The 27,697-nt window shown below is 44.9% G+C and overlaps 4 protein-coding genes across 8 annotated transcripts in view; 1 reads left to right on the forward strand and 3 right to left on the reverse strand.

Moving 5' to 3' along the window:
- Window positions 1-27,697, reverse strand: part of LOC134492100 (zinc finger protein 271-like) — a 226,221-nt gene that overhangs the window by 142,763 nt on the left and 55,761 nt on the right. The window lies entirely within an intron of this gene.
- Window positions 1-27,697, reverse strand: part of LOC134492171 (zinc finger protein 850-like) — a 73,705-nt gene that overhangs the window by 33,071 nt on the left and 12,937 nt on the right. Inside the window, exon 1 of one of the 3 annotated variants that reach the window (XM_063296353.1) lies at window positions 3,336-4,562. The exons of 1 other annotated variant lie outside the window; for it this stretch is intronic. In XM_063296353.1, coding sequence (XP_063152423.1) covers window positions 3,336-4,497 — 1,162 coding nt within the window. In that variant the 5' untranslated portion in view covers window positions 4,498-4,562. Of the gene's footprint in view, window positions 1-3,229; window positions 4,563-27,697 lie in introns of those variants that run through there. One more of the 3 variants, XM_063296357.1, reaches the window with a different exon arrangement.
- LOC134489858 (zinc finger protein 883-like) lies at window positions 7,678-25,935 on the forward strand. The gene is given in 3 exon segments (XM_063292731.1): window positions 7,678-7,769; window positions 9,094-10,460; window positions 24,763-25,935. Coding segments are annotated over 2 exon segments (1,875 nt in total). The 5' UTR covers window positions 7,678-7,769; window positions 9,094-9,400; the 3' UTR covers window positions 25,578-25,935.
- On the reverse strand, window positions 15,628-17,096 carry LOC134492159 (zinc finger protein 354C-like). The gene has a single exon (XM_063296334.1). It carries the CDS (start codon window positions 16,552-16,554, stop codon window positions 16,000-16,002), a length of 555 nt encoding a protein of 184 aa, XP_063152404.1. The 5' UTR covers window positions 16,555-17,096; the 3' UTR covers window positions 15,628-15,999.

Consider the following 27,697-nt stretch of genomic DNA (forward strand, 5'->3'; position numbering starts at 1 on the left):
GCATCCCAGCTGAACTGTTCAAAATCTTACAAGATGATGCTGTCAAGGTAATGCATGCTATATGCCAGCAAATTTGGAAAACACAAGAATGGCCATCAGATTGGAAAAAATCAACTTATATCCCCATACCAAAAAAGGGAAACACTAAAGAATGTTCAAACTATCGAACAGTGGCACTCATTTCACATGCCAGTAAGGTAATGCTCAAGATCCTGCAAGGTAGACTTCAGCAGTTCATGGAGCGAGAATTGCCAGATGTACAAGCTGGGTTTAGAAAAGGCAGAGGAACTAGAGGCCAAATTGCCAATATCCGCTGGATAATGGAAAAAGCCAGGGAGTTTCAGAAAAACATCTATTTCTGTTTTATTGACTATTCTAAAGCCTTTGACTGTGTGGACCATAACAAATTGTGGCAAGTTCTTAGTGGTATGGGGACACCAAGTCATCTTGTATGCCTCCTAAAGAATCTGTATAATGACCAAGTAGCAACAGTAAGAACAGACCACGGAACAACGGACTGGTTTAAGATTGGGAAAGGAGTACGGCAGGGCTGTATACTCTCACCCTACCTATTCAACTTGTATGCAGAACATATAATGCGACAAGCTGGGCTTGAGGAATCCAAGGCTGGAGTTAAAATCTCTGGAAGAAACATTAACAATCTCAGATATGCAGATGATACCACTTTGATGGCTGAAAGTGAAGAGGAACTGAGGAGCCTTATGATGAAAGTGAAAGAAGTGCAAAAGCTAAACCTCAAAAAAACCAAGATTATGGCAACCAGCTTGATTGATAACTGGCAAATAGAGGGAGAAAATGTAGAAGCAGTGAAAAACTTTGTATTTCTAGGTGCGAAGATTACTGCAGATGCTGACTGCAGTCAGGAAATCAGAAGACGCTTAATCCTTGGGAGAAGAGCAATGACAAATCTCAATAAAATAGTTAAGAGCAGAGACATCACACTGACAACAAAGGTCCACATAGTTAAAGCAATGGTGTTCCCTGTAGTAACCTATGGCTGCGAGAGCTGGACCATAAGGAAGGCTGAGAGAAGGAAGATCGATGCTTTTGAACTGTGGTGTTGGAGGAAAATTCTGAGAGTGCCTTGGACTGCCAGAAGATCAAACCAGTCCATCCTCCAGGAAATAAAGCCAGACTGCTCACTGGAGGGAATGATATTAAAGGCAAAACTGAAATACTTTGGCCACATAATGAGAAGACAGGACGCCCTGGAGAAGATGCTGATGCTAGGGAGAGTGGAGGGCAAAAGGAAGAGGGGCCGACCAAGGGCAAGGTGGATGGATGATATTTTAGAGGTGACGGACTCGTCCCTGGGGGAGCTGGGGGTGTTGAGGACCGACAGGAAGCGCTGGCGTGGGCTGGTCCATGAAGTCACAAAGAGTCGGAAGCGACTAAAGAATAAACAACATGGGTTCCAGACTGCAGGCAGTCATTGACTGCAAAGGATTTTCATCCAGGTATTAAAGGCGATCCTTATGTTTGTGATGACGTTGGTTTGTTCCATTCCTTATGAGCCACCAATGATGGGTGGTTGGTGCCCCACCTTTGCCACTGGCTGTACTTCCTGAATTGTTAGTGCCCCACTTTTGTCAAAGCCTTTGAATTACAGCTGAAGGTCTTGACTTCGCTCTCATCTGAGTGTTGAGTTGACGACCGACAGGAAGCTCTGGCGTGGGCTGGTCCATGAAGTCACGAAGAGTCGGAAGCGACTAAACGAATAAACAACAAAGACAAGCCAGCTTGAGAATTAAATGTAATTTGAATATTTTATTAAAGTTTAACAACTTTGCAGAGGTTTACATTTGAAGCCATTCAGAGCTTGAGCCTAAGGCCAAAAGAGCCTCTTGCTTCGTCCCCACCCCTGGCCTGGTCCTGGTTGTTGAGTGCCCTTCTGCAAAGGGATCATATGCAAAGTGGTCTACTAGGGAAAAAAGTATTATAACCTGATCTCTGAATTGGGTACTTAAAATGAACAAGTCCTGAATTCTTTGGTGTCTCCTGAACTCAGCAAAATCAGGATCTTTCGTCTGCATAGCTAAAATGCCATTTAGCGGCTCCAAATAATTCTCCTCTCTTATTCGTAGGGATTTTTGGGGAAAACTTAAAAAGAAGCCCTGAAAGAGGAGTGAAAGAAATGGAAACATCTCCCATGTCTTGGGAAGGGAGCCTTGCCTTATCTTGGCCCCACATTCGCAGCAACGCTGATACTACCCAGTTTTCCTTCTCAAAATCCATGAATGGTTCTTACACAATGCATTTCTAGAAATGAAAGATCCTCCACTGTGCATTTTTTCCCTCACATCTCCACCACCAAGAGGGAGGTAACAAAAGGATCAGTCTCTTGGCGCTGCTTTCACACCAGCCATCAAAGGCTAACAAGCAGGCACCTCCAAGAGAACAAGGTCACAGCAGGGGCTGTTCATAAACCTGAAGATCCTACACTCAAAACCACAATGCCTTTTCTCCTGAGTTCAATATTCCTCCAGCTCTTATCCATCATGTTCAACTGCAAGGCAGAACAACCTTTCCATCTGAAACTTTACAGGGCTTTTGTCACTGCCATAAACTTCCATAATATCTTCTCTCATAAAATCTGAGTGGTTCCATCTTTTTTTCATGCATCTTTTAGGACCTGCAGCAGATTACTGGGAAGTTCTGCTGAGAGCCAGACACTGTAGTTAACCTTTCTCAAACTATTATTTTCCATTTTTTTCTCTCCTCCCTCATGTCTAATACTGAGACATTTTTGACTAAAAACAGGCCAGAAACTAAACACTTAACTTTTCAGCTGGATGTCCAATAGGAGATGAGAAGTGAAATTCAAGCCTTCTCTACACTCAATACCTTCCGCCTCGTGTGGATTTTCTTGTGTCTGCTAAGGGAGGCAGTTTGCGTAAAGCACTGTCTGCAGTTTGAGCATTTGAATGGTTTCTCCCCCGTGTGTAAACCTACATGATTTATAAGGATAGACCTAGTACTGAAACTTTTCCCACAATCCGGACACTCATATGGTTTCTCTCCTGTGTGAGTCCTCTGGTGCATCATGAGGCTGGATTTCTGACTGAAATTTTTCTCACAATCTGGACACTGATACGGCTTCTCTCCTGTGTGAGTCCTCTGGTGTTTCACTAGGTTGGCATTCGAAATGAAACGTTTCCTACAATCCAGACACTCATACAGTTTCCCTCTTGTGTGAGTACTCTGGTGTTTCACCAGGCTGGAATTCGAAATGAAACTTTTCCCACAATCTGGACACTCATACGGTTTCTCTCCTGTGTGAGTCCTCTGGTGCATCACGAGGCTGGATTTCTGACTAAAACTTTTCTCACAATCTGGACACTGATACTGTTTCTCTCCTGTGTGAGTCCTCTGGTGTTTCACCAGGTTCGATTTTTGACTGAAACCTTTCCCACAATTCAGACACTCAAACGGTTTCTCTCCTGTGTGAGTCCTCTGGTGTTTCACCAGGCTGGAATTCACACTGAAACATTTCCCACAATCCAGACACTCATACGGTTTCTCTCCAGTGTGAGTCCTCTGGTGTTTCAACAGGCTGGAATTCACACTGAAATTTTTCCCACAATCCGGACACTCATACGGTTTCTCTCCTGTGTGAGTACTCTGGTGCATCACCAGGCTGGATTTCTGACTGAAACTTTTCTTACAATCCGGACACTCAAACGGTTTCTCTCCTGTGTGAGTTGTCTGGTGTTTTACCAGGTTGGATTTCTGACTGAAACTTTTCCCACAATCCGGACACTCAAACGGTTTCTCTCCCGTGTGAGTCCTTTGATGTTTAACCAGGCTGGAATTCACACTGAAACTTTTCCCACAATCCGGACACTCATATGGTTTCTCTCCTGTGTGAGTCCTCTGGTGTTTCACTAGGTTGGAATTCGAAATGAAACTTTTCCCACAATCCGGACACTCATATGGTTTCTCTCCTGTGTGAGTCCTCTGGTGGTACACCATTTCAGATTTCTGACTTAAACTTTTCTGACAATCTGGACACTCATATGGTTTCTCTCCTGTGTGAATCCTCCGGTGTCTCACCAAGTGGGAATTCACACTGAAACCTTTCCCACAATCTGGACACTCATACGGTTTCTCTCCTGTGTGAGTCCTCTGGTGTTTCACCAGGCTGGAATTCGAAATGAAACTTTTCCCACAATCCGGACACTCATATGGTTTCTCTCCTGTGTGAGTCCTCTGGTGGTACACCATTTCAGATTTCTGACTTAAACTTTTCTGACAATCTGGACACTCATATGGTTTCTCTCCTGTGTGAGTCCTCTGGTGTCTCACCAGGTGGGAATTCACACTGAAACTTTTCCCACAATCAGGACACTCAAATGGTTTCTCTCCTGTGTGAGTCCTCTGGTGATTCACCAGGTGGGAATTTTGACTGAAACTTTTCCCACAATCTGGACACTCAAATGGTTTCTCTCCTGTGTGAGTCCTCTGGTGTCTCACCATGTTGGACTTGAAGCAGAAACGTTTCCCACAATCTGGACAGTCATACGGTTTCTCTCCTCTGTGATTACTCTGGTGTATCACCAGGTGGGAATTCTGACTGAAACTTTTCCCACAATCCGGACATTCATATGGTTTCTCTCCTGTGTGAATCCTCTGGTGTTTCACCAGTTTGGACTTCCAACTGAAACTTTTCCCACAATCTGGACACTCATATGGTTTCTCCCTGGTGTGAGTCCTATTATGATTCACAAGGGTGGCATACTTGCTAAAGCTTTCGCTGCTTTGAGAACACTGGTAGTTCATAATCAACTGTCATCTGTAATCTGTGCTTTTTGCACAATATACACCTCTGTGGGGCTTTTCCACCACTGATATTCTTGGATTCTCAAGGAGATCAAAACTATTTCTGATCCCTTTTTTGGTGGTGCTTTGATTCAAGTGACTGTTTCCTTCCTCACAGGGTGAGGCTTGCATTAATGTCTGCCTACGTGGCTATCCAAATGACCTCTTCCTCCCCACTGACCTCCAGGCATTTCCCTCTTTTTTCTGAACTTGGAAATTATCCCCCTTGATCTTTTCATGGAATATTTGAGTTCCACATAATCAATTTTTTCCAGCACAAAACTCTCTACCTATTTTTCTCTCCCTCCTCTGTAACCCGCTGGGGAAGAAGGGTTTTGGGATTCTTTGGAGAAAGTGGAAAAGATTTGAATGCTGGCTTGATTTGCTTTCCTTTTTAAGGCTGCTCCTGATTCTCAGTTGTTGAGAAGGCTCTTACTGGCATCCTTTTTGTCTGTAAGATTCACATAAAAGTGTTAGTTTAGTTATTACCTATAAAATGGCTGCACAACATGTGCAAACAACAAAAAGCATACATTACAATGAAAAAGGAAAAGTGCCAAAAGGCTATATTAACCTGTAAAATTCATTATGATTCATTTCACACAAAGAAGACTAGTGAGATCCAAGTTCAAACCCTGAAATTCACTTGCTGGCTTGGGTCTATCACAGATTCTTAGCACTGCGAAGGGTTATCATCAAGGATATCTGGAAATGCTGGGGATGGATTCTACACATGCACATAGATGCACACAGAGAGAAATACAGATGCACACACCTATGAATGTATGTAGAAAACCCTTGTGTATTTCAGCCTGCAAAAGGTCCCAGAAGTGGGTATGGTCAAACTTTTGGGGCTACTTTAAGAGGGCTGGGGGGCCTCAACAGATGAAATGGTGCCCAAAGCCTCTGCAAGATTTAAAGCACCAGTTTTGTCCATTCAGCTCCTCAGCTCCCAATAAGAAAAGGGCAGAAAATGCTGTCCCCAACCACTCAGGGGACATCACCTTACAATACAGGTAGTCCTCCTTTCTTTCTTTCTTTTTTAAAGAAATTTATTAAGTTTCAAAGAAAGATAAAACCTACAAAAAGGCAAAAAAAAAACCTACAAAAAGAAAGAAAAAATAAACTAAAAAAGTGAGAAATACCAGAAGAATTTTAAAGATTACATGAAGAAGTGACTTCCCACTTTCAACAACAAGAAAATACAGCAATTTCCATAATCAATCCCTTAGTCTATATCAAGCCAAGATCACATTATTTCTATAGATCAATCCATCAGCAGACATAGAAATCACTAACTAATTGCTCCTTCCCCTTATATTAAAAAAAGAAATATATATAAATCTCTAAACCAGCTTCCCTCCCCTAAAGACAACGTTTTTCAATTATTTCATTCCTAACACTATTCTAAATTCTGTCCACTATAATAAAAATCAAATTATGAAAACATATTGTCTACTTTCATAATCAATAATGCTACAACAATCTTCACCCTATGAAACCTATAACCAGTTATTATTATACCTTATAGATACCTTGTAAATCTTGAAAATGAAACGAACCTTAAAAAAAAGACCAGTAAATCTTAATCCAGATCCTTAAAAAGACATGAAATCATAAAAAAACCTCATTATCAATCCTATTAAATGTTCTTAACTTTTTACCCCAACTCAAAATATACCAAGAATTTTACATCTCTCCATTTTACACACAAGGCATTTTTATACAGAAATCAAACAGCCCAACTGCCCCCCTTAAAAACTCATCAGACTCCTCAGCAAAAGAACTCCCACAAAACAAATTCTCTTCCCTCCCATAACAATCCCCCAGAAAAACATCTCTCCTTGTAATCTGCAGCTCAGACTATCGCTTCAACCCCTCCAACACCAAAATATAGTCTTCACTTGGCATTATTTCGATCTCACTATCTGTAAAAACATCTCCATCTTCACCAAAATCCTCATCTTCTTCCATAACATCTTCAGTCAAAGGACACACTTTAGACATAATTTCTTTCCCAGGATCCCGAATGTTCTGCAGAATAGCTTGACAGCACTCTGAAAGGATCTCTTTGAACGACTGCTTACGCTCACGACGGAATTCTGAAAAGTCGTCTTTGAAATCCTCCATGTTTCAGGCAGGAGACTATGGCGTCCCCGTAGATACTTGACTTGTGCAGAGAGGAGTTAATGAGATAACAGGGGACTTCCGAGTGAAGTTGGCACAAGGGAAACTGCGCCAACAAGCAGGTCCCAGAGAAAGTGAACAGAAGGCTGAAGATTCAAAGCAAAAAATCCAACGTGTAGGAAAATATTCAATCCTTCAAATTCAGTACAGAAATGGTAACAGGAAGGCAATTATTTATTCTCAGTCCTCCTTAAACCTTAATCAGGAAAACAAGCAAAACTTTTTTTAAAAAAATTAAAATTTAATCCAGAAATAATGATAAGGACCAAGAGAGTCTGATGTTGAAAGCCTCTCTTGGGGTACATAAAACTTAAAATATACATATGTAAATTGGGTGACTTAGAAATTGCGTGGCTCGACCTACTGTCCCTTTAAACACACAGCTAGGAAATGGTGATGTCCCCGCCTCCCGTCATCTCTTACCAGATCGTCGCGATTCTCTGGCTGCAAGACGGCGTTCACGGGAGCAAATGAGGTGATTCCGAGCTTTTTCTTTATTGGTGGGGGGAAAAAAAGTTCTAGAAAATAGCAACCCCCGCGGCTAGAAATCTGTCAATCCCGTGGCGGCCTCCGACGGGAGGGGGAGCGGGGGAGCTGAAACAATAGAGTATTGGATTGCTAGAGGGATGTCGGAGGAGAGGAGGAGGGCAGGGGAACTTCCAGTTCTGGCTCCCTCCTGGGGGGAGAGCGGCGCGGAGGAGCGCTCTGCGATCTTCCCGGGTCGGAGCAGCCGCCGCCAGAAGGTGATGGAGGACAGGAAGGAGGAGAGGCCGGGAGCGAGCGGGGCTGTTTTGTCACCTTAGGGTAGAGTGGACGAGTGTGTTTTTCAGCCTCATGTCACTAGATGGAGCTCCAGAAATAAGCAAACCCCACGACTGCAGTCAGGAAATCAGAAGACGCTTAATCCTTGGGAGAAGAGCAATGACAAATCTCGATAAAATAGTTAAGAGCAGAGACATCACACTGACAACAAAGGTCCCCATAATTAAAGCAATAGTAACCTATGGCTGTGAGAGCTGGACCATAAGGAAGGCTGAGAGAAGGAAGATCGATGCTTTGGAACTGTGGTGTTGGAGGAAAATTCTGAGAGTGCCTTGGACTGCCAGAAGATCAAACCAGTCCATCCTCCAGGAAATCAAGCCAGACTGCTCACTGGAGGGAATGATATTAAAGGCAAAACTGAAATACTTTGGCCAAATAATGAGAAGACAGGACGCCCTGGAGAAGATGCTGATGCTAGGGAGAGTGGAGGGCAAAAGGAAGAGGGGCCGCCCAAGGGCAAGGTGGATGGATGATATTTTAGAGGTGACGGATTCGTCCCTGGGGGTGTTGACGACCGACAGGAAGCGCTGGCGTGGGCTGGTCCATGAAGTCACGAAGAGTCGGAAGCAACTAAATGAATAAACAACAAAACGTCTATAAAACTGTCAATACGGTAGCTGCGTCTGTGGTTGCTGAGGTCTGACATGCAATGGGAGGGGGAGCGGGGGAGCTGAAACAATAGAGTATTGGATTGCTAGAGGGGATGTCAGGGAACTGGGGGAGGGCACAGGAACTTCCTGTTTCGGTTCCCTCCTGGGAGGGGAGCGGCGCGGAGGAGCGCTCTGTGGTCTTCCCAGGGTTGGAGGAGCAGCCTCCGGAAGGTGAGCGGAGGACAGGCGGGAGGAGAGGCCTGGAGCGAGCGGGGCTGCCTCGTTTCCTCCGTGTGGAGAATCGGATGAGCAACTGCCAGAAAATGCCAACTTCGTGTGTTTCTATATTTCTGTGTGTGTGTCTGTGTGTGTGTAGAATCCATCCCCAGCATTTCCAGATATCCTTGATGATAACCCTTTGCCGTGCTAAGAATCTGTGATAGACCCAAGCCAGCAAGTGAAGTTCAGGATGTGAACTTTGATCTCGCTAGTCTTCTGTGTGTCAAATGAATCATAATGAATGTTAGGGGTTAATCTAGCCTTTTGGCACTTTTCCTTTTTCATTGTAATGTATGTTTTTTGTTGTTGCTTGAGCATGTTGTGCAGCCATTTTATAGATGATAATTAAACTAACACTTGTGTTTGAATCTTATAGACAAAAAGGATTCCAATCAGAGCCTTCTGGACAACTGAGAATCACAAGCAGCATTAAAAAAGAAAGCAAACCAAGCCAGCAATCAAATCTTCAACTTTCTCCAGAGAACTCCAAAACTCTTCTTCCCCAGCCGGTTACGCTAGCCTCACCCTGTGAGGAAGGAAACAGTCACTTGAATCAAAGCACCACCAAAAGAGGGATCAGAAATAGTTTTGATCTCCGCGAGAATCCAAGAATATTAGTGGTGGAAAACCCCCACAGAGGTGTATTTTTTGGGAAAAGCACAGATCAGAGACCACAGCTGATAATGCAAGAGAGGGCCCACACTAGCGAGAAGCCCTACCAGTGTTCTCAAAGCAGCAAAAGCTTTAGCAACCACACCACCCTGGTCAATCACAAGGGTTCTCACACCAGGGAGAAACCATATGAGTGTACAGATTGTGGGAAAAGTTTCTGTTTGAAGTCCAACATGATGATGCATCAGAGGACTCACTCAGGAGAGAAACTGTTTGAATGTCCTGTTTGTGAGAAAAGTTTCAGTTGGAATTCCCACCTGGTGAGACATCAGAGGACTCACACAGGAGAGAAACCATATGAGTGTCTGGACTGTGGGAAACGTTTCAGTCAGAAATCCCAACTGCTGAGACACCAGAGGACTCACACAGGAGAGAAACCATATGAGTGTCTGGATTGTGGGAAAAGTTTCAGTCAGAAATCCCAACTGCTGAGACACCAGAGGACGCACACAGGAGAAAAACTGTATAAGTGTATGGATTGTGGGAAACGTTTCAGTCAGAAATCCCAACTGCTAAGACACCAGAGAACTCACACGGGAGAGAAACCATATGAGTGTCCAGATTGTGGGAAAATTTTCAGTTTGAAGTCCAACCTCATGATACACCAGAGGACTCACACGGGAGAGAAACCATATGAGTGTCCTGATTGTGGAAAACGTTTCAGTGAGAATTCCAGCCTATCAAAACATCAGAGGACTCACACAGGAGAGAAACCATATGAGTGTCCGGATTGTGGGAAAATTTTCAGTTTAAAGTCCAGCCTCGTGATACACCACAGGACTCACACAGGAGAGAAACCGTATGAATGTCTGGATTGTGGGAAAAGTTTCAGTTGGAAGTCTGACCTGGTGAAACACGAGAGGATTCACACAGGAGAGAAACCGTATGAGTGTCCAGATTGTGGGAAAAGTTTCAGTACTAGGTCTATCCTTATAAATCATGTAGGTTTACACACAGGGGAGAAACCATTTAAATGCCTAGACTGCGGACAGTGCTTTAGGCAAAGTGCCTCCCTTAGCAGACACAAGAAAATCCACATGAGGCAGAAGGTATTGAGTTTAGAGAAGGCTTGAATTTAACTTGTCCCATTGGTCATCCAGCTGAAAAGTATTTAATTTCTGGCCTGATTCTTCTTAGTCAGACATGTCTCAGTATTAGAGATGAGGGAGGACAGAAAAAAATAGAAAACATTAGTTTGAGAAAGCCTAACTACACGTATCTGGCAATGGATTTTGCAGGAAGCATTCACGGCTTTTGAGAAGGAAAGAAACTGGGTAGTGCCAGCATTGCTGTGAACGTGGGGACAAGGAAAGGCAAAGCTCCCTCCCCAAGACCTGGGAGACATTTCCATTTTTTTCACTCCTCTCTCAGGGCTTCTTTTTAAGTTTTCCCCAAAATTCCCTATGAAGAAGAGAGGAGAATTATTTGCGGCCACTAAATGGCATTTTAGCTATGCAGATGAAAGATCCTGATTTTGCTGAGTTCAGGAGACACCAAAGAATTCAGGACTTGTTCATTTTAAGTACCCAATTCAGAGATCAGGTTATAATACTTTTTTCCCCTAGTAGATCACTTTGCATATGATCCCTTTGCAGAAGGGCACTCAACATCCAGGACCAGGCCAGGGGTGGGGATGAAGCAAGAGGCTCTTTTGGCCTTAGGCTCAAGCTCTGAATGGCTTCAAATGTAAACCTCTGCAAAGTTGTTAAACTTTAATAAAATATTCAAATTACATTTAATTCTCAAGCTGGCTTGTCTAGTTACTAATAAAATCAAACCAAATTAAACAAGACACAACATACAAGCCAGAGGAACTGGCCTCCGGGGCCAGCCCAGAAGACACGAGTCCCCAGAGGAACACTCCATTTCTTCAGAATAAAAGTGTCAAGCTCAGATTTAAAGACAAAAAGTATGTGTCATCTGAAGAGTAAGGGGGAGCTGATTTCAAAGATGTCGGACTAGATCTTGAAAGGCTGCAGCCTTGAATTTGCTGTTGGAGTAGCAGGAAAGGGCAGATTTTGTGGGGAGTATCCGGTGTAAGAAGATCCAGTCTGGTGCAGTGGTTCAGGCCCCAGGCTAGAAACCAGGAGATGCTCGGTTCTAGTCCTGCCTTAAGCACAAAGCCAACTGGGTGACCTTGGGCCAGTCCCTCTCTCTCAGCCCTAGGAAGCAGGCAATGGCAAACCACTTCCAAAAAGCCTTGCCAACAAAACTGCAGGGACTGGCAGAGCTAGAAAGTTGTGAGCAAGTGTTCACATTCACCAGAAATCTTGCGGGCAGGGTGCTTCTCCCAAAGCTTTAATCAGGACACTCCAAACCAGCCTTTCTCAACCTTTTGACCCCAGTAATTTCTTGAAAAATGCACTTCTCCCTCTGCTTCCTTCAATATATCCCTCCCTTCCTGCAATGTAGCATTCACCTGTTATCAACAGTCTCCCCTATTTCGTGTCAAAAATTAAGAATGGATTCAACTAAATAAACAGTCCTATAGTTCACTGCCAGAGGGCTCAGAAAGAGTTGTTTTTGTTTGGTCTCTGCTCATCACTGCAAGAGTGTTGCCAGAAATAATTTTTTAAATAAATCACTCCGTCGCCATTGATTTTGCTTGCCAGAAGCTGGCCTGGGAGGTTGAAAGTGGCGATCACATGACCATGGTACAGTGTGAAGGTCATAAATGCGAACCGGTTTCCAAGCACTCAAATTGTGATCATGGAACCACAGGGACACTGGGACAGTCGTAAGTGTGAGGACCGATCATAAGTTGGTTTTTCAGCACCGTTGAAGTCTGAAGCGACACAAAACGAACAGTTCTTAAGTGAGGACTTCCTGTAGTTATTTTATCCCATTATTTTAAATACTCATTTGGTCATGTCTGAGGGTCCAGTTTGGTGGTTTTTGAAGAGGAGGTGTTTGAGAGGAGGGTTCTAGAGCAGACAATACCGGTAAGTTTAATGATGATAATGATATTGAAGAATTTAAATTTTTACCAGGCATTTCTCTGCACTGGTACAACAACGGACTCAAAAAAAGTCTGTCTTTACAATGGGAGCTATTCACCCGTGGGTTTTACACGCACTGGTGATCCAAGTTGTCCTATTCCGTTGTGCCTCATCTGCGGCAAGCACCGGACAGATGCAGCAGTGGCTCCCGCAAAATCAAACAGACTCTTACAAATCACAACCATATGACAAGTACAAGTTCTGCTTCTTTTAAATGGCTATGGGAATCAGAACAGAGTAAAGCTTTTGTTAATGAAATGGCAGTCTGTAGAAAAAAAAGCCCGAGAAACAGGTTATTTAGGAGCAGAACTTCAATTTAATGTAATTTAATTTAAAAATTGAAGTCCACAGATCTTAAAACTCGCTGAGGTTGAGAAACACTGAGCTAGAGCGACCTGGCAGAGTGGGGATTTGAGGCCGGTCCGCAGGAGAAAATGCAGTTCTTGCTCCTCATTGCAATCCGAGTGAACCGCGGGGAGGAAAAAAATCAGTGCAGAAGGCAGACCCTAGGCCAAAAGGTTTAAGAAATAAACGTTGCTGCAACCATTTCCCCCCAGTCTCTGGTGGGTGCTGACAACCAACCGCTTTGTGCTGCTATGTACGGCGCTTAGCTCTTCCCAGAGGACTGGATCTAGTATTTTCCATCCCCAGTGGGGACCATCGTGGGGGAAGTGGTTGTCCTCAATATGCTGCTTTTGTACGGGGTGTGTGTGTGTATTAATCCCACCCTTGATTGGACGGTGCTTACGGGATTCGTCTCCGGTTTATCCTCACAACAACCCTGCGAGGTAGGCTGGAAGGGGGAACGACCCTAAATTACTAAATTATTCATGTTCATCCTTGGCCATGAGGGCTCAGGCTGACGGCAGAGGCAAATCATCCGCCTCTGGACAGCCGCAGTTCTGCTCAGTCACTTAAAGAGGAACCCATCGCTTGTGCTGGACTACCGCACCTCTTGTCCGCAGCCACTAGCTAGAACGATGGGAGTTGCACTCCAAAGTGCTCGGAGGGCGCCACCTTGGGAAAGGACCGAGGGACGCCCACGCCACCGCACGGAGAGAGAGAAGTGGTGCGCTTTTCCCCTTCTCGCCCTCTGATTGGATAACAGCGACTTCCAAGAGGCCCAATTGAAAACGAGGATTTCGAAGGCAGGGTCTACCTTCTCGCGCGGGGAGAGGAGGCGGCAGCACTTTGTCCCGCCCAGGCTTAGCTTCCATTGGCTTAAGGTCTTGTCCTTCGCTCTCACACGGAGCGTCAATCAATCCTCCCCAAGAATGAGGCGAAATGGCAATAATATCCCTCATCCTTTTCCCCGCCCAGGCCCCAGCCCTGCCTCTTCATTGGAGAGCTGGTCAGCCCTGCCCGCCTCCTTCAGTTTCCGTGTGAAGAGTCGAAAGCCTTTTCAAGGCGTGGATTGGCTGCGCTCTCAAAGGAGGGGCGGGGCGGGGCGGGGCGCGAAGCGAGGCGCGCGGTGCGAGTGTAGCGGAGGGGAAAGAGGAGGGGGTTGTCCGAGGACCCGCTGCCGCCGCCCCCCCAGGTGAGAGTGCGGTTTGGAGTTTCTGGGCATTGTGATGTCATAGCCGGGAATGCCGGGACGGAGTCTTCTAGTCAAGCGCGAGCGACTTTCCTCCCATTGATCGCAGTGGCTCCCTGCTGTTGTGACGTCATGGAGGGGAACTAAGCTTCGTGCGCGGTGACATCACACCTCCCACCCCGCTGTGGGGCATTTTCGGGGACTGCAGCTGATCTCCGGCCGAAATCGGCATTTGGCCTCCTTGGCCAGCTGACGCCGGAATTCGGATCTCTCCCGTAAAAACTCCAACTTGGTGCTCGCAGCGCACTAAGGCAGCTGCCATTGGCGGTGTCTGCGTTTGCTCTCTGGCCCTTCCGCACGAACGAATTAATTGCGTTGATTAATTAATTGTATCGATGTCTTATCTTTCTTCTGGGACCTCTAGCAGATACTTCATTGGGCTTCCCTAGTTGTATTCCCGCAACTCAGATGTTTGGGTAGGGTGTACTAACTATGTTCATCAGACTGATAGGCGGATCTTTTTATCCTTTTTTATAAACCGGGATTGTGGCTAGTCCGCATTCTTGGGGGAGTCTCAACATTTTGATCAACGTTTGTAAATACAGATGCTAATGTTGGACTCCGCCACTCCAAATTACTAGGGATAAATTCTGTGGTCAGAAAATCATTGCCAGAAGTACAGTTTCTTGCCCATATAAACCCTGAAAATACCCTTCCCATTCCATCATGATTGTGGCATGATGACCAAGATAGGATTTATTCTTTATTTATTCTTTATCCTTTATTTTTTCAACAACAATCCTGCAAGGCAGGCTGGGCTGAGAAAAAGTGGCTGGCCCAAAGCTGCCCACTCAGCTCTGTGGGCTTGTGCAGAGTTCCCCAAACCTGATAATTTCCGGGTGTGGGGACTTCAGTTTCCAAAATTCCCAGCCAGCTTAGGCATTGCTGATAATTCTGGGAGGTGCTTGAGACTGATGGAGTTTTAAAGGTTAATAAAAGAACTCCAAGCAGCAAACAGGAACCTTGCAGAGTAGAGTGAACCAAAAAAGGAACTTGCACATTAAGTTTAATTATGTTCAGAAATAAATTCAGTCTTCACACAGTAGATGAAGAAAAATAGAGATAGCTTACTTTTATTCAGTAGATCTGGATACACTTGCTATCTTTACAAAAATAAACATTGGCTTTAAAATCAGTCTTAATATAACAAGAAGCTAGCTGACCAATTTGTCAAGAGATCATCCTCACTTGGAGTAATATTGTTCCATGTAACTAGGGAGCTTTATCAGTCTAATTGCAATATCCTAATACTTTAATGCAATAACCCATTTTATCTTAATTTTTTTCCCTTTCCTATCATAACTCATGTTATGTTAATTCATGTTAAGTGACTCCTGACTGGTCCTTGCACTTAGGACTGTCGCAGCATCCCTGCAGTCACATGATCAAAATTCAGGTGCCTGGTGACCAGCATGTATTTACAATGGTTGCAGCATCCTGGGGTGATGTGATCACCATTTGCGACCTTCCCAGCAGGCTTCCAACTAAGTGAATGGGGGAAGCCAGATTTGCTTAACAACCGTGGCAAAGAAGATTGCAAAATTGGGTGTGACTCACTTAACAACCACCCTCCTTAGGAGCGGACGTTCTGGTCCAATTGTGGTCGTAAGTCGAGGACTACCTGTACTAATTCTGCCTTCTTTTTTTGCACTCCAATCAGGTCACTTAGAGCTACAAAAATCTGGAGAACCACTAGAAAATATCTTCGCGACTGTCTAGTGGTCCTCTGAATTTCTATGTTCTGATCTGCTAGCCCTAGATTTGCAGGATTTGACATGTTACAATGTTGTGGTTTGAAAAGGGAGTTCAGTCAGTCTGCGAAAGAGGACCATCAGCTGCTATGAAGGCAAAGTCCAGCATGCAGAGGAACATAGAGCCAGTTTGGTCTAGTGGTTAAGGCAACGGGCTAGAAACCAGGAGACTCAGAGTTCTAGTCCCACCTAAGGCATGGAAGCCGGCTCAGTGACCTTGGGCCAGTCCCTCTCTCTCAGCCCAACCCACCTCACGTGGTTGTTGTTTATTTATGTCTCAAATTTGTACTACCGCCCATCTCCCCCCAAGGAGGAGTATTTGGTATGTTCTCGCCCGTGTGGACCCTGCGGTGTCTCAGGAGGTTGCAGCATGTCCCAAAGCTCTTCCCGCACTCCGAGCATTTGTACAGCTTCTTCCCGGTGTGAGTTCTCTCATGGATGAGCGGCCTGATCTTTTCACTGAAAGTTTTTCTGGACACCGAGCATTTGTACGGCTTCTCCCCCGTGTGGAACCTCTCGTGGATAATCAGAGATTCCTTCCGGGTGAAGCTTTTTCCACAAGCTGAGCACTTCTGGGGTTTCTCCCCTTGTGAGTTCGCTCGTGGATAATCAGGTGGGCGCGGCAGTCGGAGAGCTTCCCACAGTATTGGCATTTGTGCGCTTTTTCCTTCAGCGGAACTTTCTGGCTCCTTGGCGGGGAATCGAAACTCATCTTCTTCCTCCCACTGCTGTATGTTCCCTGGGGCAGGTCCGCTGCTTCTCCCAGGAAGTACTGCTGATGGTTGGGGCCTCCTAGAAGAACAAGGAAGTTGGAAGGACATCAATTATATTGCACTAGAAGTCAGCTCAAGTCTCTCTGGAGTGACACTCAATGCCTGGTGATTTCATGGATACGTCGCTACAGGTTTCTTGACAGCAACAGAGAAACTATTTGTCATTTCCTTCCTCAGGGCGTTTGTTCACCCCCTTGCACAGTCTAGCTTTCAGCCCTTTTCTTCCCAAGTAGTCTCCCATCCATGGACTCTCCAGGCTTATCCCTGCTTAGCTTCCCAGCCCAACAAGGGCACCTGACTGCTGCCACCTGCTGAGATTGTTCCGGTCTACCAAGCGGGCTGACACCCAGGGACCTTCCATGCTTGCAGAGGGACTGGAACCTGGGTGTCCCCACTCCTAGTCCAGCACCTTCACCACTACAGCTCTCTCTAATAGGAGGGCGATTCAAAGAGTGGCCCCGTAGCAGAAGAGGCTCCCTGCTCTACATTGGTCTCATCCCCTTCAATTGCAGGAAGAATAAGGCTGCAGGGAGGTGATGAACAAACAGGTATCCTCGCTTAGTGACCACAATTGGGACTGGCAACTCTGTCGCTAAAAGCCACGGTCGCTAAGCGGAAAATCAGCTTGCTCAGCCAAGTCCTTCTCATGCTGAAAGGAATTCATCCCCAGGTTTTTCAAAGCATTTTGGTCTACTCACTGTCACCATCCATGGGGACCTTGACCTTCACAATGTCCGCCGGATCCAGTTCAAAATCAGGAGAATCATCAGGCAAGTCAACCAGATCCTCCTGGATCTGAAAGATGAAGATATCTCAGGATATGATTGGGACGTATCTTTTCAATACCAGCCAACACCTAGCACACAAACCAGGATCCACTGGGCATCCATTTCAGCACTTCTCTGACTCTGGCAAAATAATTTTAAAAGGCTACAAAATCATTGGGGTCCACAGAGCAATGATGTGGCACAACCAAAGGCTGCTTTAGAGGGTTGCAAAGTTACAAGGGAAGCCATAGCTTAGCTCTACAGGACACATTTGAAATTTCTCAGTTTTAATCTCTTAAAGTGGCACTGATGGAGAAGACCAGCCCCAAATCTGAGAACAATGCCAGTCACAACATCCAGTTTAGCCATTCCAGTTTCTTAACTGGGCAGAAGGAAATGTCATGCTTCCATAGAATTTAATACTGAGGGCAGATATAAATGCAGCAAATAAATTAAAAGGCAGAAGCTTTTGTGATCTGCAGCTCACTTCATCAGAGGCACAGAGTGGCTGGACTGATGTTGGATTTAAATTGAAAACTTAAATTTAAAATGAGCAGGGAGGGGAAGCTGAGGAAGATAGGCTGGTGATGCAGATGCAGGATACACAGGAGACAGATTACAAGCATCTTAACAATTGTAATGCGTTGGAAACCGATTGTTCATATGGGTTAAGACCTCTTTTTAACAGCACCCCTGAGTGAGAGTTTGCTGAACTCACATATGTCCATCAAAAGGTTCCAAGCCATCTCAGAAGGTCTCCACACAAACGTTGGGATTGTAACACGTTACACCTGCTATTTGATAAGGTACGTCTAGCCTGTTTCCCGTGTAACCCGGGTCTGCACCACCAACCTATCTTTCTCTCCCTCCCCCGTCTCACCCCAATTTAAACCTAGCCATGCCGTGCATCTGATTATGAGCCGCAGCTCAAGAAAGCTTATGTCTTTTGATGAAATGTTCTAGACGGACAAGGACCACCAGACCCCTCCTGATTTTAGGCTGCTTATGCATCATTAAAACACTCCCACGGTGGGTTAGTTGGAAGGCCCCTCCATGGTGCCTTCCAACTCTGATTCCACAAGGTTGTGGAACACAAAAAGGAGCCAGGCTCACCTTCTGCTCACCACCTTGCAGCCTCCAAAGAAACTCCTCGGCCAGAGCCACCGCCTGGCTGCCCCTCTCCGGACTCTGTTTCTGGACCCAGCGCTGCATTTCCAGCAGCAGGATCATCAGGAACTGCTCCAGCATCACCAACTCCAGGATTTGCTATTCGATGCCTCTGGCTTTGGGGCTGCCACAGACTAACTCGGCTCTCCCCCAAACATGCGGAGACTCCCTTGTTCTGAGTAAGACGGTCGCTCTCCTGGCTTCCTTCTCCCCTTTTCAGGGTTTCCATCTTTAAAATGAGGCTGCACCCTAAAAACAAGCTGCTGCCCCTTTTCTACGGTAGAATTCAGTGTCCCCAAGGATGAAACAATCTTTGGCACAGGCACTGTAGGACTCCACCACAATGCTCCATGTCACATCACCAATTGAGCGGAGGGAATTTCATTTATTTTTTATTTATCCAATTTGTCCCCGCCCATCTCCTCCCATTGGGGGACTCTGGGCGATTTCATGAAACCCCCTTTCCCAACCAGGATCAGCAATAAAGGGGGGAAAAATCTCACAGGGGAACATTTCTCTATCGTTAATTGCACTAACTGAAGAGATTTCAGATGGGGATGGATCACAAAAGAAAAGAGGCCACAAGGCACAGTATTACAGTACTGGCAGCAACGCATTTAGTGCTGAGGGAGGTTTCAAACAGCCATTGGTTACTTTCATCTCTGCCCCCATTGGCACCTCTGTCTGGTCACCAATCCCCTCTGCATTAATTCCCTGCTGCTTATAATGTCACGAATACAAGCTTGGGGAGAGGCACTCCTCCCTCAAGACTTCTGGGGAATGTGGAAACTTGCTCACAACCATTGTAAAATATAGATTAACCTGTTCTTTCGGGTCTCCCAAGGGTGCACTCATTGCCACTGCAACTGAGCAAGACGCAAGAAATGGGAGTTTTTCTGTTTTCTACCGTCACAATTGCACTCCTGTAAGTTGCTCCAACTCATGCCGGTTTTAGCTTTTTCTCCCAAGGAGCCGGCTATGGATCTCATACTCCATAGTCCTTGCACACCCACAACACTTCCCTGCCCAGACTCCCCGGTGCATGCCCACCCACCCGGTCACCGTGGGGGGGGTGCCATAGCAGCCACTGGCGCACCCTCCTGCACCTGGCATCAGCCACACACACCCCCGGCCCAGCCAGGCTTCCACCTCAGCAGCCACTTACCCGCCTACCAGCTTGCTTGCCAGCCGCTCAGGACTTGCAACTTCCTGCTGGTGTGCCCAGAATCCGGCAGAAAGTTGCGAGAAAATTATCGATGTGGTCGCCAGGAATCAAAAATGACTTGATGGCACATAATGAAAAAATCTTGACAAAGCCTTCGAGTAGAGACGAACGAGTGTGTTTTTCAGCCTCATGTCGCTAGATGGCGCTCTAGGAATAAGCAACCCCCGCGCCTAGAAAGCTGTCAATACAGTACCGGAGTCTATGGTTGCTGAGGTCCCACATCCAACGGGAGGGGGAGCGGCAGCTGAAACAATAGAGTACTGGATTGCTAGAGGGGATGTTGGAGGAGAGGAGGGCAGAGGAACCTCCTGTTCTGGCTCCCGCCTGAGGGGAGAGCGGCGCGGAGGAGCGCTCTGTGGTCTTCTCGGGGTTGGTCGGAGCAGCAGCCGGAAGGTAAGTGGAGGACAGGCGGGAGGAGAGGCCGGGAGCGAGCGGGGCTGCCTCGTTTCCTCCGCGGGGGAGAATCAGATGAGCAACTCTGCTGCAAAATGCCAGCTGCTGCATCTGCTTCCCCTCCCACATTTTATTCCACTGGTGCTGCACGCTTTGAAACTGGTGCATGCAATTTTCTGGCGATCGGGAGAGTTAAAGAGTCTCCTTCACGTTCTCATTGACTCCTTGTGATTTTATGGAGATGTTTCCTTGGCAACAATCTGGGACTGATCTGCCACTGCCGTCTCCTGGGATGTTTTTTTTCTTTCCAAGTCTAGCCACAGACTCCCAACCATGTATTAACCAGGTTCACCTCTGCTTAACCCAGCACTTTTTTCTAAATACAGTCAGGACCAGAAATATTGAAACAAGGATAACTGTTTTGCCATCTGGCCTCTGTACACGACCACATTGAAGTTAAAAGGAAACACACTCAGATGAGAGCGAAGTCAAGACCTTCAGCTGTAATTCAAAGGCTTTGACAAAAGTGGGGCACTAACAATTCAGGAAGTACAGCCAGTGGCAAAGGTGGGGCACCAACCACCCATCATTGGTGGCTCATAAGGAATGGAACAAACCAACGTCATCACAAACATAAGGATCGCCTTTAATACCTGGATGAAAATGCTTTGCAGTCAATGACTGCCTGCAGTCTGGAACCCATGTTGTTTATTCTTTAGTCGCTTCCGACTCTTTGTGACTTCATGGACCAGCCCACGCCAGCGCTTCCTGTCGGTCCTCAACACCCCCAGCTCCCCCAGGGACGAGTCCGTCACCTCTAGAATATCATCCATCCACCTTGCCCTTGGTCGGCCCCTCTTCCTTTTGCCCTCCACTCTCCCTAGCATCAGCATCTTCTCCAGGGCGTCCTGTCTTCTCATTATGTGGCCAAAGTGTTTCAGTTTTGCCTTTAATATCATTCCCTCCAGTGAGCAGTCTGGCTTTATTTCCTGGAGGATGGACTGGTTGGATCTTCTTGCAGTCCAAGGCACTCTCAGAATTTTCCTCCAACACCACAGTTCAAAAGCATCGATCTTCCTTCTCTCAGCCTTCCTTATGGTCCAGCTCTCGCAGCCATATGTTACTACGGGGAACACCATTGCTTTAACTATGCGGACCTTTGTTGTCAGTGTGATGTCTCTGCTCTTAACTATTTTATTGAGATTTGTCATTGCTCTTCTCCCAAGGATTAAGCGTCTTCTGATTTCCTGACTGCAGTCAGCATCTGCAGTAATCTTCGCACCTAGAAATACAAAGTCTTTCACTGCTTCTACATTTTCTCCCTCTATTTGCCAGTTATCAATCAAGCTGGTTGCCATAATCTTGGTTTTTTTGAGGTTTAGCTGCAAGCCAGCTTTTGCACTTTCTTCTTTCACCTTCATCATAAGGCTCCTCAGTTCCTCTTCACTTTCAGCCATCAAAGTGGTATCATCTGCATATCTGAGATTGTTAATGTTTCTTCCAGCGATTTTAACTCCAGCCTTGGATTCCTCAAGCCCAGCACATCGCATGGTGTGTTCTGCGTACAAGTTGAATAGATAGGGTGAGAGTATACAGCCCTGCCGTACTCCTTTCCCAATCTTAAACCAGTCTGTTGTTCCGTGGTCTGTTCTTACTGTTGCTACTTGGTCGTTATACAGATTCTTCAGGAGGCAGACAAGATGACTTGGTATCCCCATACCGCTAAGAACTTGCCACAATTTGTTATGGTCCACACAGTCAAAGGCTTTAGAATAGTCAACAAAACAGAAACAGATGTTTTTCTGAAACTCCCTGGCTTTTTCCATTATCCAGCGGATATTGGCAATTTGGTCCCTAGTTCCTCTGCCTTTTCTAAACCCAGCTTGTACATCTGGCAATTCTCGCTCCATGAATTGCTGAAGTCTACCTTGCAGGATCTTGAGCATTACCTCACTGGCATGTGAAATGACTGGAACTCATGAACATGACCAAATGCTGAGTTTCCTCCCTCGAGATGCTTTGCCAGGCCTTTACTGCAGCTGCCTTCAGCTGCTGCTTTTTTGTGGATCTTTCTGCCTTCAGTCTTGTCTTCAGTAAGTGAAAAGCATGCTTTATTGGGTTGAGATCAGGTGACTGACTTCGCCATTGAAGAACAACCCACTTCTTTGCCTTGAGAAGCTCTTGGGTAGCTTTTGCTGTATCTTTTGGGTCATTATCCATCTGCAATATGAAGTGGTGTCCTATCAGTTTGGCAGCATTTGGCTGAACCTGAGCAGAAAGTATAGCCCTATACACTTTAAAATCCATCCTGCTGCTTTTATGAGCAATCAGGTCATCAGGAAACACCAGTGACCTGGTTCCATTGGGAGCCATACATGCCCATGCCATAACCCTGCCTCCACCATGTTTGACAGATGATGTGGTATGCTTTGGATCATGAGCTGTTCCTTTCCTTCTCCATACTTTTCCCATCATTCTGGTGCAAGTTAATCTTGGTTTCATCAGTCCAAAAAATCTTATTCCAGAACTGGGCAGGCTTTTTTAGGTGTTTGCTTGCAAAGTCTAATCTGGCCTTTCTGTTCTTGAGTGTTACCAGTGGTTTGCACCTTGTTGTGCAGCCTCTCTATTTACATTCATAAAGCTGTCTCTTGACTGTAGATGTTGACAATGACATGCCTACCTCCTCAAGAGCATTCTTGACCTGGCTAGATGTTGTGAAAGGGTTCGTCTTCACCATGAGCAGAATTCTGTGATCATCCACTTTAGTTGTCTTCTATGGTCTTCCAGGCCTTTTGCTGTTGCTGAGCTTGCCAGTTAATTCCTTCTTTTTCAGGATGTTCCAGACTGTTGTACTGGCCACTCCCAATGTTTTTGCTATCTCTCTGATGGGTTTATTTTGTTTTCTCAGCCTAATAATGGCCTCCTTCACTCGCATGGACACCTCTTTGGACCTCATGTTGAGAGTTCCAGTGAAAGGCTACCAAATGCAAATGCAACACTCAGAACCACCTCCAGGCCTTTTATGTGCTTGATTGGTCATGGGGTACCCAGGAAACAGGTCACGCCTGGCCATGCCGTTGCTTGTCAGGTATTTGTTCCATTCCTTATGAGCCACCAACGATGGGTGTGTGTGTATGCCACTGGTTGTACTCCCTGAATGGTTAGTGCCCCACCTTTGTCAGCCCCCTTGAATTACAGCTGAAAGTCCTGACTTCACTCCCATCTGGGTGTGTTTCCTGTCAACATCAGTGTGGTGGTATACAGAGGCCAAATGCCAAAACAGTTATCCTTGTTCCAATATTTCTGGTCCTGACTGTAGCTATTGAGGACCATCAGAAACGACTACCACCTATATTGTATGGTGATGTCCCCTGAGTGGTTGGGGACAGCATTTTCTGCTCTTTTCTTATTTGGAGCTGAGGAGTTGAATGGACAAAACTGGTGCTTTAACTCTTGCAGAGGCTTTGGGCAGCATTTAATCTGTTAAAGATTCTCAGCTCTATCAAGGTAGCCCCAAAAGTTTGACCATACCCACTTCTGCAACATTTTGCAGGCTGAAATGCACATGGATTTTGTTGGTGCATCTGCAGAGTGCTGGAAAGCGTTTGGCCTGAAAGATCAGAAAAAAGACACCAGGCATTTCAGCAAAAATAGTTGTATTCATGCAAAACAGAGAACATAAAACAGCTTCCTCCAGATCCTTGGAGTTCTCAAAATCTTCTATTTACAAAAGGCATATTTACAGTCTCACACAAACGCACACATGTGTGGACAGAGCAAGACCAGCAAGCAAGGTTTGAAAAATGCAGCTTCCCTTATATGGTCATCCAATCTTTAACCTTTCTGACCTTTGTTACATTTTAAACTGAGAACAGTTAATGCCTGACCTTTTGACTCTGCCGAAACTTAAGTAGTATTTAGGTACCATGGCATCTCTGTGGTTTACTCCATGTAGAATAACAATGATATACCAACAGATTTTCTACATACATACATTCATAGGTGTGTGTATCTGGATTTCTTTCTGTGTGCATGTATGTGCTTGTGTAGAATCTATCCCCAGCATTTCCAGAGATCCTTGATGATAACCCTTGGCAGTGCTAAGAATCTGTGATTGACCCAAGTTAAGAAATGAATTTCATGATTTGAACTTGGATCTTGCTAGTCTTCTGTGTGTCAAATGAATCATCATGAATGTTTGAGGTTAATCTAGCCTTTTGGCACTTTTCCTTTTTCATTCTAATGTATGCTTTTTTGTTGTTGTTTGCACATGTTGTGCAGCCATTTTGTAGGTAATAATTAAACTAACACTTGTGTTTGAACCTTACAGACAAAAAGGAAGCCAGTAAGAGCCTTCTCGACAACTGAGAATCTCAAGCAGCATTAAAAAGGAAAGCAAATCAGGCCAGCAATCAAACCTTTTCCACCTTCTCCAGAGAACCCCAAAACTCTTCCTCCCCAGCAGGTGACAGACAAGGGAGGGAAAAACAGGAAGAGAGTTTTGTTTTTAAGCTGGAAAAAGTTGATTATGTGGAACTCAAATATTACAGGAAAGGTCAAGGGGGATAATTTCCAACTTCAGAAAAAGAGGGAAATACCTGCAGGTCAGTGGGGAGGAAGAGGTCACTTGGATAGCCACGTAGGGCAGACAGTAACTCAAGCCTCACCCTGTGAGGAAGAAAACAGTCACCTGAATCAAAGCAGCACCAAACAAGGGATCAGAGAGTTTTGATCTCCTCGAGAATCCAAGAATATCAATGGTGGAAAAGCCCCACAGAGGTGTGTATTGTGGAAAAAGCACAGATTACAGATCACAGGTGATTATGCAAGAGAGAGCCCACACCAGCGAGAAGCCCTACCAGTGTTCTTAATGTGGCAAAAGCTTTAGCAAGCACACCAACCTGCTGAATCACAAGAGGACTCACACTGGGGAGAAACCGTATGAGTGTCCAGAGTGTGGGAAGAGTTTCAGTCAGAATTCCGGCCTGGTGATGCACCAGAGGACTCACACAGGAGAGAAACTTATGAGTGTCCGGACTGTGGAAACGTTTTCAGTCAGAATTCCCACCTGGTGATACCCCAGAAGATTCACACCAGAGAAAAACCCGTATGAGTGTCGTGATTGTGGGAAAAGTTTCTGTCAGAATTACAGCCTGGTGATACACCGGAGGACTCACACAGGAAAGAAACCGTATGTGTGTCCAGACTGTGGGAAAGTTATCAGTCAGAATTCCATCCTGGTGATACACCAGTTGACTCATGGAGAAGAGAAACCATATAAGTGTCCGGATTTTAGGAAAAGTTACAGTTGGAAGTCCAGCCTGATGATGCACCAGAGGATTCGTACAGGAGAGAAATCATATGACTGTCCAGGTTGTGGAAAAAGTTTCAGTACTAGGTCTATCCTTATAAATCATGTAGGTTTACACACAAAGGAGAAACCATTGAAATGCCCAGACTGCAGACTGTGGTTTACGCAAAGTCCTCCCTTATCAAACAAGAAAATCCACATAAGGTAGAAGATGATGTGTGTAGAGAAGTCGTGAATTTCATTTCTGAACTCCCATTGAAAGTCCTGCTGAGAAATTTACTATTTAAGTTCTGGCCTGATTCTTTTTAGTCAAACATTAGACATGACGGCCAAGGGAAAAAGTGGAAAGTGTTAGTTTGATAAAGGTAGACTACAGGGATCTGGCTATCAGCAGAACTTCCTGGATATTTACTTTTGCATAAATAGTATTTTCTTTTTTAAAAAAATACTTTAAAAGTTTCAAAATCGAGGGAGAATACAAAGTGTATAAAATGCAGAAATATTTAGAAATACAAAGAAATTGAGTTCTGACCTTCAATACATATATGAATACCAATATATAATACTTTAATCTCTTTCTCTTAACCTTAATAAACATTTCTATAAAAAATAACAATTTAATCATCAAAACCCAAAATCAGAAGTTAAGTTTTTTCAGATACAAGCAAATAATCCAATAGTGCTTTCCACGTAGAAGCAAATACAGAGTATTTTCTCTTATCAATGCTGTGAATTTTAAATATTTATTTTAAATTTTAAGTATTTAATTGCTGGCATTCTTTTTAGTCAAACATTTCTCAGTATTAGACATGAGGGAGGGCAAAAAAAAAGAGGAAAATATTAGTTTGATAAAGGCCTACTACCTGTATCTGGCTATGAGCAGAACTTCCTGGATATTAACTTTTGCAGAAATTTCAGCCCTCTTAAACCTGGGTGTCTTCCAGATCTTGAGCCCCAGAATTCCCCAGCCAGCATGCCCTTTGCAGAAAACATCTGGGAGTCATAGCGTTTCTGGGAGTGGGGGGCAGTAAGCTGCTGCAGGTCTTAAAAGATACACTACAAAAAATATAGGAGTAGTCAGACTTTAGAGATTGTGGCTCCTCAAATATGAAGGAAGTGAGGACTTCCGGTGGTGGATTAATGGCGGAGGGATCATCTTAGCTGATCTCTATGGCTAAGAACTGCCCAGGGTCCCCCGAGAACCACCCACGCCTTAACTAAAAGACTATTGGAGTTGGGACTTTATTTTTTTAGGTGCTGTGGCAAAATATTTTTGTGTTTACTTCTTAAAGCTCTGATTGGTTACTGTTTCAAAACATTGATAGAAGACTCAACTTTAACTTGTGACTTTCACTCCTCCCCCCTTCAATTACTTTCACTGTACTTTTCCTTTTAATACAAATATTGTTGGCCACTAGAGGGAGCTAAAGGACTAAAGTTTGGTCAAGTGGTTAAAGAGCCAGTTTGGTCTAGTGGTTAAGGCACCAGGCTAGAAACCAGGAGTCTGTGAGTTCTAGTCCCACCTTAGGCATGAAAGCTGGCTGGGTGACCTTGGTCCAGTCACTCTCAGCCCAACTCACCTCACAGAGTTGTTGTGAGGAAAATAGGAGGAGGAAGGGGTATTAGGTATGTTCGTTGCCTTGAGTTATTTATAAAAATAATAAAGGCGGGATAAAAATTAAATAGATCAATAAAATAAAGTTTAAAGTACTGAATTATACAGCATTGAATTACTGAAGGTTTAATTTTTATACATATATAAAAGGAAGGGGAGGAAGGAATAGAAATTATGGCGACCAGAAGAGCACCAAGGAGGGATTCTGGTGAATTTGACTGGCTAAAAGGTATATTTGAGGAATACATGCTTAAAACTACACAGTCCATTACCAATCCTTTGAGGAGCTTGAGAAAAAGCTTGAGAGAAAGATGGATATAAAATTTAATGACTTTGGGAAAAGACTTGATCAGATATTAGAGAATATGGAAGGAGGAGTAAAAAAAGTAACCACCAGAGTTGATGTATTGGAAAGAGAGAAGGAGTGAAGGAACTTGATAAAATTGCATTGCTAGATTTATGGAATAAAGAGTTTTGCTTAAGGCTCAGGGGGATCCCTGAAGCCAAAGAGGAAAACCTTAAAGATAAGATTTCACAAGCTCTGGCAGTCCTAATTGATTGGGAGGATGAAAAAATGATGGATGAAATAGAGAAAGTCTTTCGTATCAACTCAAGATATGCAGCTGCAAATAATAAGCCAAGAGATGTTCCGGTTTAGTTTGCCAGGAGAAAACAAGGGAATTGGTTTTACAAGCTCATTTTGATTCTAAGCT

This window comes from Candoia aspera, chromosome 2, assembly GCF_035149785.1.
Source record: "Candoia aspera isolate rCanAsp1 chromosome 2, rCanAsp1.hap2, whole genome shotgun sequence".
Classification (NCBI taxonomy): domain Eukaryota; kingdom Metazoa; phylum Chordata; class Lepidosauria; order Squamata; family Boidae; genus Candoia; species Candoia aspera.